Source organism: Glycine soja, chromosome 6 (assembly GCF_004193775.1).
Source record: "Glycine soja cultivar W05 chromosome 6, ASM419377v2, whole genome shotgun sequence".
In the NCBI taxonomy this organism is placed as follows: Eukaryota; Viridiplantae; Streptophyta; class Magnoliopsida; order Fabales; family Fabaceae; genus Glycine; species Glycine soja.
In genome coordinates this window covers 14,305,858-14,317,893 of record NC_041007.1, presented here as the reverse complement: position 1 = coordinate 14,317,893, position 12,036 = coordinate 14,305,858, and the positions used below count along the sequence as shown (strand labels likewise).

At 37.1% G+C, this 12,036-nt stretch overlaps 3 protein-coding genes across 4 annotated transcripts; 1 reads left to right on the top strand and 2 right to left on the bottom strand.

Moving 5' to 3' along the window:
- Nucleotides 1–860: 860 nt before the first annotated feature.
- LOC114415843 (serine/threonine-protein phosphatase 7 long form homolog) lies at nucleotides 861–2,699 on the bottom strand. Its single transcript, XM_028380709.1, has 3 exons — nucleotides 1,933–2,699; nucleotides 1,747–1,837; nucleotides 861–1,670 (listed from the first exon to the last, which is right to left on the bottom strand). Exons 1-3 carry the CDS (start codon nucleotides 2,697–2,699, stop codon nucleotides 861–863), a joined length of 1,668 nt encoding a protein of 555 aa, XP_028236510.1.
- A 1,903-nt stretch (nucleotides 2,700–4,602) lies between these two features.
- Nucleotides 4,603–7,068, top strand: LOC114416180. Its single transcript, XM_028381049.1, has 2 exons — nucleotides 4,603–6,563; nucleotides 6,645–7,068. Exons 1-2 carry the CDS (start codon nucleotides 5,351–5,353, stop codon nucleotides 6,914–6,916), a joined length of 1,485 nt encoding a protein of 494 aa, XP_028236850.1. The 5' UTR covers nucleotides 4,603–5,350; the 3' UTR covers nucleotides 6,917–7,068.
- Nucleotides 7,069–8,128: 1,060 nt separating this feature from the next.
- Nucleotides 8,129–12,036, bottom strand: LOC114416178. 2 transcript variants are annotated; one of them, XM_028381047.1, is made up of 5 exons: nucleotides 11,665–12,036; nucleotides 11,238–11,486; nucleotides 10,646–10,754; nucleotides 8,579–8,657; nucleotides 8,129–8,489 (listed from the first exon to the last, which is right to left on the bottom strand). In XM_028381047.1, the coding sequence occupies exons 1-5, from the start codon at nucleotides 11,920–11,922 to the stop codon at nucleotides 8,426–8,428; spliced, it is 759 nt and encodes a 252-aa protein (XP_028236848.1). In that variant the 5' UTR covers nucleotides 11,923–12,036; the 3' UTR covers nucleotides 8,129–8,425. The 2 variants fall into 2 exon arrangements, with proteins under 2 accessions (XP_028236848.1, XP_028236849.1); XM_028381048.1 differs by having other exon boundaries at nucleotides 10,676–10,754; nucleotides 11,665–12,034.

The window sequence follows — 12,036 nt, the reverse complement described above, 5'->3', positions numbered from 1 at the left end:
AAATCATAGTTTTTTTTATTTTGTACTTGTATTTTGAGGTGTTAGTCGATGGAACTGGTGCACTAAATAATTTTTTTTTGATTCTCTGACATTCAAACTATAGAAAAAATGAGGCACACACATCATTAATGTGTTGGACATAATTTTAAAGAAATGCAGAACATGGGCTCTTAAGCATAGTTGCAAGGGTCCAAATCATAATTTTTTTTATTTTGTAATTGTATTTTGAGGTGCTAGTCGATGGAACTGGTGCACGAAATAATTTTTTTTGGATTCTTTGACGTTCAAACTATAGAAAAAATGAGTCACAAACATCATTAATGTGTTGGACATAATTTTAAAGAAATGCAGAACATGGGCTCTTAAACATAGTTGCAAGGGTCCAAATCATAGTTTTTTTTATTTTGTACTTGTATTTTGAGGTGCTAGTCGATGGAACTGGTGCACGAAATAATTTTTTTTGGATTCTCTGACATTCAAACTATAGAAAAAATGAGGCACACACATCATTAATGTGTTGGACATAATTTTAAAGAAATGCAGAACAATGGCTCTTAAGCATAATTGTAAGGGTCCAAATCATAGTTTTTTTTATTTTGTACTTATATTTTGAGGTGCTAGTCGATGGAACTGGTGCACGAAATAATTTTTTTTGGATTCTTTGACGTTCAAACTATAGAAAAAATGAGTCACAAACATTATTAATGTGTTGGACATAATTTTAAAAAAATGCAGAACATGGGCTCTTAAACATAGTTGCAAGGGTCCAAATCATAGTTTTTTTTATTTTGTACTTGTATTTTGAGGTGTTAGTCGATGGAACTGGTGCACTAAATAGTTTTTTTTGGATTCTCTAACGTTCAATGACCAAGACGATGACCAATCCCACAAGGTGGTGGACGCCGATTACGTCGAGGATTTCTTCTTTCCAGTATGACTGGTTCTTCCACGTTATGATCATGTTGTTGTTCTATGTTAGTATTTTCAATGTTGGTTGTTGCAGCTGAAGAACTTTCACCTTGTTCTCCTAACGAATGCGGTGCATCGAACTGTTGTAAAGTAGCTAAATATGATGCCGCTGAATTTGGTGTATTGAAATCGACGCCAAATAAATCGGTCATCCATTCATGGGTGGTTGCGGTGACTGACTCGCCAGTGTGGCCAAAAGTTTGATGAACAGGTGAAGGAGTAGAATACATTGACTGAGGATGTGGAATTTCAAAATGTGTTTGTTCAACACCTGACCTTGCAACATTTTGTGTAATTGTTGTGCGTGGATCATGTAGTTGTTGTTCAATAGACAAGAACAAAGTAGTGTTTTTTCTATACCATTCCATGTACGTTGGTGTATGTGTCACTATTCCTTCAACCCATTGACCAGCTAAAATATCGTTGTGTTTGTTTTTCCAGATATTAATCCACTCCGCATGATATTCCATCCAATCAGTGTAATGATTGCCTCGCATGTCAATTTGGTGAAGTAAATCAAGATTCATGGGATCAACAGGGATATCTTGTTGTAGTCCAAACTGTAGCTTCACTCGATTTGTTTGATGCCATTCGACAATCGAGAAACAAATAATTGCAGTACATGCAGACCAAATCTCCATGTCTCTATATGCACATCTGGGTAGGTGTTCTTCAAATCCTCTATATGGGATCCAAGAAAACTGAAATATATGCCAACAAGGCAACATGTTAGTATGTATGTTTATATTTAAGGTGCAAATCATGATAGTATCATACCTCATGGCTCTCCATATGATCTATACGAGACCTATATCCGACTAAGTCACCATGCGGTGTGGCCCTATATTCTAATCTACCACCACTCCATCTAAAATGTAAAACATACATAATCAGTATTCATTGTAATGTTATAATACACGTCATTGAAATAAAAAAATTTACATTTCGCTATATGTAAATAACCTTTTAGCCAGTGGAAAAGTTGTTTCTGGTCGTGGGACTCTTGGTGCAATAAAAGGCATGTGGTACCAAGCCCATGACTGCAATAGTATGACACAACCACCCATAGATTTACCAACCTCCGATGATGCTCGACATAGTTCTCTATACAGGTTTGCTAAGCAAGCCGAACCCCAACTATATTTTTTTGTGTTGTTCAAATCACGTAATAGGTTCAAATACATTAAATGAACTCTATTTCCAGATTTATCAGGAATTAAAGCACCGCCAATCATGTACATTATGTAAGCTCTACACCTGTATTGTAGTTGGTGCGTTGTTGGTTCTTCAGGCAATGGTGTGCGCATCATGTTTAGCAACCATGTTAGCTTCAGTGCGGCTCCTTTACGTGCATTTTCGGGAGGGACTTCCCCTAGTAACTCGTGGCATAACTCATCCCAATGTAAGAAGTTAGGTCCAGTCACAACACGACCATCGACTCTAATGCCTAGATGAAGTGCAACATCTTCGAGTGTGATGGTGCACTCTCCCCATGGCAGGTGAAAGGTATGTGTTTTAGGCCTCCATCGTTCAACCAATGCAGTGATCAATGCAGGATCAATTTTACACTGTTTGATTAAGGCAATATGTTGGAACCCGGTAGACGATAATAATGGTATAATTTGTGGTTCTGGTTCAGGTATTGTATGGTAATAGGAAGTGATTAACTCATTAATCGTAGTACGTGAACGATGAACATGTTGATGACGCAATAGAGGTTTATCATCCATGAGAATGATGTCAAATGGTAAACCGAATACAAATGATATAAAATTTGAAGTTGGGTGATGCACATGTGGTATTGACATGCACCTCTCATCTATTTATTATTTACACTATGTTCGGTTTTGCAAGCACAAATACACTTAAGATAATTGTAATGCCTCGAGATTCCAAAGCACATTTATAATTTGTCTCGTTGCAAGGCCTCGAGATTCCAAAGCACGTTAACATGACTATGGTACTGTGGTGCATCGAGATTCTAATTCACGTGAATCACTAAAATTTCGTGCACACTGTTCACCCGCATGCGTACGTTAAGGTAATTATAAATGTCTCGAGAATCCAAAGCACATTTATAAATTGTCTCGTTGCAAGGCCTCGAGATTCCAAAGCACATTAACATCAACTGTGGTACTGTCACACATCGAGATTCTAATGCACGTGAACCAATGACATTTTCGTGCACACTATTCACCCACATGCGTACGATAACCGCATTAGCTTTGTTCTCAACATTTCACATGGCCTCAACATTACACTTAATGTAATTGTAATGCCTCGAGATTTCAAACCACATTTATATTTTGTCTCGTTATAAGGCCTCGAGATTCCAAAGCACATTAACACGACTGTGGTACTGTGATGCATCGAGATTCTAATTCACGTGAACCATGGACCCGTGATTGATTGCATATATAAACCTACCATGTCACCTAATACTTTGCACTGTTGTGTCTAATCAAATTGTGAGAGAAAACAGAGAGGGCTAGCAATGAGGTCTGAGCCTATTTGTGTGTACGTTTATATCAATGGTGAAATCATTCAAAGTTCAAGTGCAAATGCAATTTTCAGAGGTGACAACACAAAGTCATTACTCTTGAATCCAACAATGACGCTGCCAAATATAATCACTGCAATACAGTCATCAATTACAGATAATGGTGTTACGCCTATAATTAATACCCTTTGGTATCGTTGTCCTGTATATCAATTAAATGGTGAAGTTCAATATAGGGCAATTCAAATTATTGACGAAGAAGGTGTCTCATGCATGTTTCATACATTTCTCAATATGAGAAGTGTAATATGTATGGAACTTAAAGTTGATGTTCATAATTCATTATCACCTACTCAAGTTAATGACCTAAGTTGGGCCGACATGGAGCAGAAGCTGGAGAATACCATGAAATTAGAATGAATAATTTAACATATTTTGTTGTTGTATTGCATTGAAGTTTTTCTCCGTCTTTATTATCTAGTTGTAGTTGTTGCATGCTTTGAAGTTGTTATTTTTAATTTACTTCAGTAATAATAGTCTACATATGCATCATTTCAGAGATGCTTTGAAGTTTGGTGTTGCACACTGTTCACTCACATGCGTATGTTTATCCCATTAACATGTTTCTGAACAATCCATGTGACCTTGGCATGCGATACAGAACACTGCGGTCAACAATCATGATTAAACGAACAGTCTGTCATGTATATTAATGTGTGAGGTTGCATACTGTTCACTCACATGTGTACACTAAATTACTCACATGCACTTAATGTCTTACCTAACTCTCCTACCTAACCGTCGTAACTAACTTTGCTGCCTAACCCTCCCATCTAACCTTCCGATCTAACTATCTTACCTAACCTTCCAATCTAACACTCTCACCTAACCCTCCCATCTAACTCTCGTAACTAACTCTCCCACCTAACCTTCCAATCTAACTCTCCCATCTAACCTTCCAATCTAACACTCCCACCTAACCCTCCCATCTAACCCTCGTAACTAACTCTCCCAACCTAACCTTTCAATCTAACTCTCCCACCTAACATTACAATCTAACTCTGGTACTAAACTTTCTCAGCCTATATATAATATCACCATTTGACAACAACATATCACACACAACAATTTTCTCACAAAACAAAACTCGATTTGTAACTCTCACACCATTTCCACTCATATCCCATAAGCACCACCATGGCTCCACCTAAAGAAATTCCAACCCTCATTTACCACAGTGGTCACATTGTAGACGATCCAGTTCAAGGATCGACGTACCAATGTACGACCCCAATATTTTTTTACGCCAGTCGTTCTATTACGTTTACACAATTCATTCGAAAAATTAACAATCGTCTTCCTACTCGAGCAACTGAACAAGTTGCTCAATTGTTATTTCGTGTCCCTATTTCAATTCATCTCGGTCAGACACGTTTTATTTCGGCTCAACTATTCGACAATGATGATCTTAGAGGCGCGATGGAAATAATTATCCAGAATCCACAATTGAATTCTGCCGAATTCTATGCTGTTACTGAGCTTATTTCTCAACCACAACCATCGTCTCCACAACCCTCATGTCCACAACTACAACTACCGCCTCCACAATAGTTACCGTACAACAACATAGACCTCAATAATCCAGTATCTTCATACAACAACCTTGAATCACAAGACCCCTTTGACATTTATACTTCATACACACAAATATTATCCGAGAATGATTCCTTTTTTCATGGCCAACAAACCTCCTTTGACCAACAAAACCATCCTTCATCCCCCTTTACGCCACCTTCACAACTACCACAAACGCAAACATCAAACCGAGATGAACATCCCATTGCTAACGAAGATCCTATTATACGATTTCATCATGAAAACATGGATGATTTTACTGAGGATGAGGATCAACAATTCTTTGATCACATCAATCAGCAAAGCGATGACCAAAGTGATGACCAAACCGATGACGAGGGTGTTGGCAGACCAACGACACCTCCGTCACCTCCGTTGCAATATCAGCAACCTAGGTGTCCAGTAGACTTGAACTTTGACCACCTACCACACTATATTGATCGACCCCATTTTGTTCATCAGCAACACAATGTACAACCATCAGTCGGTGTACTCGAGGTTAGCATGACCTTCGATGACAAATCACAATGTATTCGAGCAATCAAAGAATACAACATCAGAAATCATTTTGATTGCAGAACAATTTACTCTGACCAAAGAAGGCTACACTTCGTCTGCAAGTTACATGAAAATGGTTGTACATGGAGCTTGGGCGCATGCAATTCAAAGAGGCATAACAAATGGATTATCAAGAGTATCAGAGGTCATCACACTTGTCTCGTGCCGATGCTTACACAAGATCATCGCCAACTCGACAAACACGTCATAGCACAGATCATCCAACCAATTGTCAAAACAAACCCAACTGTTTCCATCAAGACATTGATTGCAGAGATTAAAACGTTCATGAATTATACCCCATCCTACAAGAAGACATGGTTAACAAAGCAAAAAGCATTGGAGATGATTCATGGAAACTGGGAAGAATCATATGCCAAACTGCCAAAACTTTTCGGAGCTTTGCAATCTTGTGTTCCCGGGACTGTGGTCGCTGCTCAAACAGAATCCTTGTATGAGGGGGGAGAAATAGTACCGGGCAAAAGATTGTTTAAACGTGTCTTTTGGTCATTTGGTCCATGCATTAATGGTTTTGCATATTGCAAACCCATTGTACAAGTAGACGGTACATGGCTTTACGGAAAGTATACTAGCACACTGTTGATAGCTACCGCACAAGATGGAGCTAACCATATCTTCCCGATTGCCTATGCCATTGTAGAAGGGGAGACAACTTCAGCTTGGGGGTTTTTTCTAAAGAATTTGAGAAGACATGTTACTCCGCAAATTAACATTTCTCTTATTTCAGACCGACACCCCTCAATTATAAGTGCCTACAACAACCCAAGTAACTTATGGGTCCAGGACACATCCCATTTCTTTTGCCTGCGCCACATTGCACAAAACTTTCTTCGTGGTAACTCAAACTGCAAACATTTAAAGAAACCACTTATGTTGGCTGGTGAGAATCTATTTTATTTATTCGTTATAATTTTCTTTCAATCAAATTTTATAACATAATACATTGATTAAATATTTACAGGGTACGCATACACAGAGAAGATGCACTGGCGACATCTTGGGGATATTCGTGCGAATAAGCCAAGTGCAGCTGAATGGCTTGATCAATTACCCAAACAAAAATGGGTACAATGCTTTGATGAGGGGAAGCGTTTGGGACATATGACTACCAATTTGTCGGAGTCTGTTAATTCCATGTTCAAAAACACAAGACATTTGCCGGTGTCATCATTGGTTGAGGAGACCTATTTCAAGACCGCACAACTCTTTGCTAATAGAGGTCGACAAACTTAGGCAATGATCAACTCCGGCTCACAGTATTCTGAAGTCGTCTTCGATGCAATGGTCAACAAGAATCTAATACACACATTGTAAATGAATTCGACAGACACAATCACACTTTTATTATAACCGAGACTCAATCCCCACTTGAAACACCCAGACCACCTGGAAGGTTTAGAGTAATGTTACAATCCCAAAAGTGTGATTGTGGTGAATTTCAGGCTAAACATTTACCGTGTTCTCACGTCATGGCTGCCTGTAAATCTGTCAATGTTGATCCCATGACCTATGTGCCGATGATATTCACTTTACAACACATTTTGCACATCTACGACAACTCCTTTGGTTTATTGCCACACGAATCAATGTGGCAAGAATATGAAGGAGATCAGTGAGGTCCTGATCCAAGGAGAAAGAGGACTGTAAAGGGTCGTCCCGTTTCAACTCGCATTCCTACTGAGATGGACGAAGACGAAAATGAACGAGCAAGTAGAAAAAAATGTGGACTTTGCCGGCAACATAGTCATAGCAGAAATAATTGTCCTAATGTATCCTCATCTTAGTTTTTCCTTAGACAAATGTCATTGTTTAAATATTTTATTGATGACGTAGTATAATGTTCTTATATAAATAAATTGTTAAAAGTTTTAATTTTATCATTTTTAATTAAATCTAAAAACATAAACAAACTAATTATATTTAGTAAAATAGTTAAATTAAAAATTTTAAAATTCAGATTATTATACAAAATAAATATTTACTAAAATAAATATATTATTATACAAAATTTAAATTTTAAAACATATATTCACCAAAAAATATCTTAAATAATTTAAATAATATAACAAAAACACTTAAATTTAATAATATCATTTTCTTAATAACAAAATTAAATTATAAAATAATATTACATAAATTAATTTAATAAATAACTAATTTTCAAATTATTTAAAAATAATTTTATATAATATAATATTTAATTTTAATAATATAAAAACTTTTTTATAAAAAAAAAAAAAAAAGAAGAACGGAAGTCGGGGTGTGAGAACCCGACTTCCCTGAAGTTTGCCCAAACAGGTGTACTTTGGGAATAAATACCCAAAGTAGTGTATTTTGGGAAAAGAATAGAGAGAGAGTGTGTACTTTGGTAAAAAAACCGATGATTTTCCTTCAAAATTGAACAATCGGCGAACACTCCTAATTGACTAAGTATAACCCTAACTCGCGGCATTAATTCATCACTTTACAGGATATATCATGAAATGTTTAATTACTCACAGTAAACTTAGACTAGCTTAAATTCATCATTTCAGAAGCTGATGTAATGGTCAATGGTCAGACGATTTCTACTACACTACTTTCTACATAGATAAACACTAATGATCTATCATTCCCTGTGAAGAGAATAGTTACCTTCCAAGGTAAACACTTGTAAACAAATTAGCAATAGGGTACCCCTGGAGCCACATCAGGGAGTTCCCAGTCATTATCTGAAGACACAACAATTGATGTTTCCAACACTCACTGATTTACGCTAGGTTGCTTCTTGAATACTGGGGTAAGTAGCTTCTCCAACTCCAGTAGACTGAAAACAAATTAACAAGGAAAACTGATGATAATTGATAAACTTGTAATACCTACAATGTCACAAACAAAATCAGCTAATTCACTTACATCTCATATTTACGATAGGCTTCATTTCTTTTGGCCAAGAACAAATCGCTATCTTTGGGCAGATTACTTACAGAACTACCTGAAAAATTTACAAAGGGAAGATCAACACCTATAATTATAAAGAAACAGCAGTAACATAATTTCCACAACACCTGCCTGATTCAAAATACACAATTCTTTAAGGTATGACCTTTTGCAGAATTAGAGACATGTTCAAATATAAAGAATGAGCCAAACTTTTTTTTAGAAAAAAGGAAGGCCAAACATCAAAATTAGAGGGCACATCCCAACCTAAATTAATCCTATGCTAAGCCAGCCTAAATTTATTAATGAAGCAGATAACAAGAAAACAAAACACATGGGGGGACTAGGCCAAGACCCATGTCAAGGAAATCCAAATCTATACTGAGGTAGCCCTGTAATATTGCGGGCTTAGCTGCTAAGAGCAAAAACAGGGTAGTGTCCCCCACCGAAAATTCTGCCTATTATCCACAGCAAAATTGGCAATACTGTCAGCACAGTGATTGCTTTCCCTGTAAATAAGGGAAACTCCGAATCTAATGTTAGAAGCTATGTGCATGCAATTAGCCCACCTGATGAAGTGGAAATAAAAATTACAAGAAAAAAGAAAATGTATGAGCTTGAAATATTGTTGGCAATATGCATTTCCAGGGAACTGACATTTTCATGTCTTGCTTAAATTTTAATAAGATGATGAGGTGTTGCTTTCTCATGCATGACATTGGAAATGGGGATGGAAGTAATGTTATAATCCGACTATTAACATCCACTCACACTTGTTTCTATCACATTCTTACTCCCATCATTTGAATTTTGAAAAACATTTAGAAAATATTAAATGCAAACAAAACATGTTTTTTTTTTACTCAAGTCAAGAATAACTTTACTGATCATGGCATTCTAGGAATGCCACTTCTTGGGAATATAATCATAATATCATATACCTTGAAAAAAAAAACCTACACTATTTATTTATTTCACCAGTCCAGACAACACAGAAGAATATGGAGATAGAGCAAACAAATATAAGAGCATAACTAAGATCTTAGAGTATGTATACCCTACTAACCCACCCAAATTTCCTTCCTCGGACAAAAGAAATAAACCCGAAGCTAGAACAGAGTATCCCACAACACTTCATAGACATACACTGACATAGAAGCTTATAAAAAGGTACAGGACAGTGAGAAAAGATTAGAAATTGTACCCTACAGACCAGCTCAAACCACAATATATTGGAAACAGAAATAAAGGGGGAAGTAGGATGACTGATATTTTAAATATTAGTATAATGCAAACTAAATATATAAATACTCAAAAAACATAACAAAAACCCATATTTAAAGAAATTAATGATAAATAATAACTCACACTTTACATACACAATCACCATCAATCTAGGAGCAATAAGAACATTAATCAAGTCAGAAAAAGGAAAGATGATGGTGAAATTAATAGAAAAAGAACATAAAAAATTAGATATAAAAAAATAGTAGAATGTGAACAGGGAAGTCTAAAGGAAGAAAAAAACGGAACATAGGAGAAAAAATAGTAGTCCTCCTATAGAGTATGAACTATGAAGGAATAGAGTCAAAACAAAGGTAACTTTTTTCTGGAATCTTTTACCCAAAAAAATCCCAATCCCAAACAATGATTCCAGAGGTTAAAATGGGTTTCTGAAGCCTACATCATAGCAGTGCCACTAAAATGCTTGAAAAAACCACTATTTTGGCCGCTATTGCAGTCAGCCTCTATTGAAAATTGCTCCACTATTTGAATCCCATACAAGCACAGGGCTGCTTTCCTTCACTATCCTGCTATAGCACCGATATAGCACACTATTGACTATTATGTTACACACGCACAAAATTAAATTGATTACAGATGAAACTTACACTTGTGTTTCCTTAAAAGCATTTCAAATAAATTTCCCCACAAACAAGTTTCCAATAATCTGCTTCCTACATAAAGGCTACTTCACAGATATGTGCCAATTTTGGCTGAATGAAAGTGAAACAAAAACTCATCTGCATATAAACCAGAGACAATTTAGAGGTAGGATGAATAAAAGCACACATGGAGGTGGGGCTGGGTGCTTCATTGCCACATCCTTCTGAACCTTCAATGATGAGTCTTTATCAGGCTGTTCTACACCCTGTACAGGTAAACGAGTAATAATTTGATATATGAAGTCAACAGAGATTTCACCCAACATACAGAGCCTGTTTGAATACAAAGCTAGAAATGCTTTTGGGAGGGAAAAAGCTCTATATTTCCAGTAGAGAAACTTACAAAAGCATTTCTGGCTTGTACCCAAACAGACCCATAATATTAAAACTATCATCAATGCCATTAATACAGATATCATAGATAGGTTTTTTCTGTTTTAGAAAGGGACAAGTGGACCTAAGAGTGAACTGGAAATGGGGATGCAATGGATCAAAATAGCACCACATTACCACAACCCTATGCTAAGAGACCAGGGGAGATGCCAAATTGATAGGCATTAAGTAAAGAAAGCAACTAAACTATTTCAATCATAGAAATGGGAAGGATGAGGCTATCTACAAAATACAGATATGTCCACAATGTCATAAAAAGTGTGTCATTGTCAATTGAACTAAAAATTGAAGGATACCTTTTTCTTTTCCCTTCTTTTTAGTATCTTGAGATGGCATTTCTTGATGTAGTGCATCAAATGATATCGCGAGTGCCGCGAGCACAACTGTTCTTGGACCTTAGGGTTATCAGTTAACCAGTCAGAAATCTCCTTGGATTTAACCACATCTTCCTTGTCCAGAGTCTCCAACCACGAATAAACCGGAATCCACTGATCGGTGCGCTGAAATCGTGCGTGCGGAAGATCGAGCTGATTCACTTCCCTTTCCTGAAAGACCAAACAATGTCAGGAAGGAGTAACAGCTTCAAATTGCACGATTAATGCAAAGCCTTAAGGGATATTAATTACATTTCAATATCTATTCATGCGTTATTAACTAAGAATGATCCTTTCTCGCTAATAAATGCAGAGGGAAAAAGCGAGATCTGAATGGAATGTGGGGAACCTGATTGGGGAGTCTCATGCAATTCTGAAAGGAGATGAGTCTGTGGCAGAGATCGGGGCGGGGCATGGATCGGAGGCCTTCGGGGAGGGAGGCGAGGTTGGAGTCGATCCAGGCTTCGACTTCGGCCATGCTCACCTCCTTGGGCTCCGGGAAGGAGCAGAGCCACGCTCGTGCCATCGTCTCCCATTCTTCCGATTGCTGCTCAGCCTCTGCTTCTTGCTCTTCTGTGGTTACATTTGCGTCGCCGGAGTTCGACATGCGGCTAAGACGACGGTTTTGAGTTTTTTCACTAAAATTAAAACCACAACACTTCTCACGCTAAACCTCTTGGCTTCATGAAACTGTTGTGTAAGTTCTCTCTCTTTTCTAATA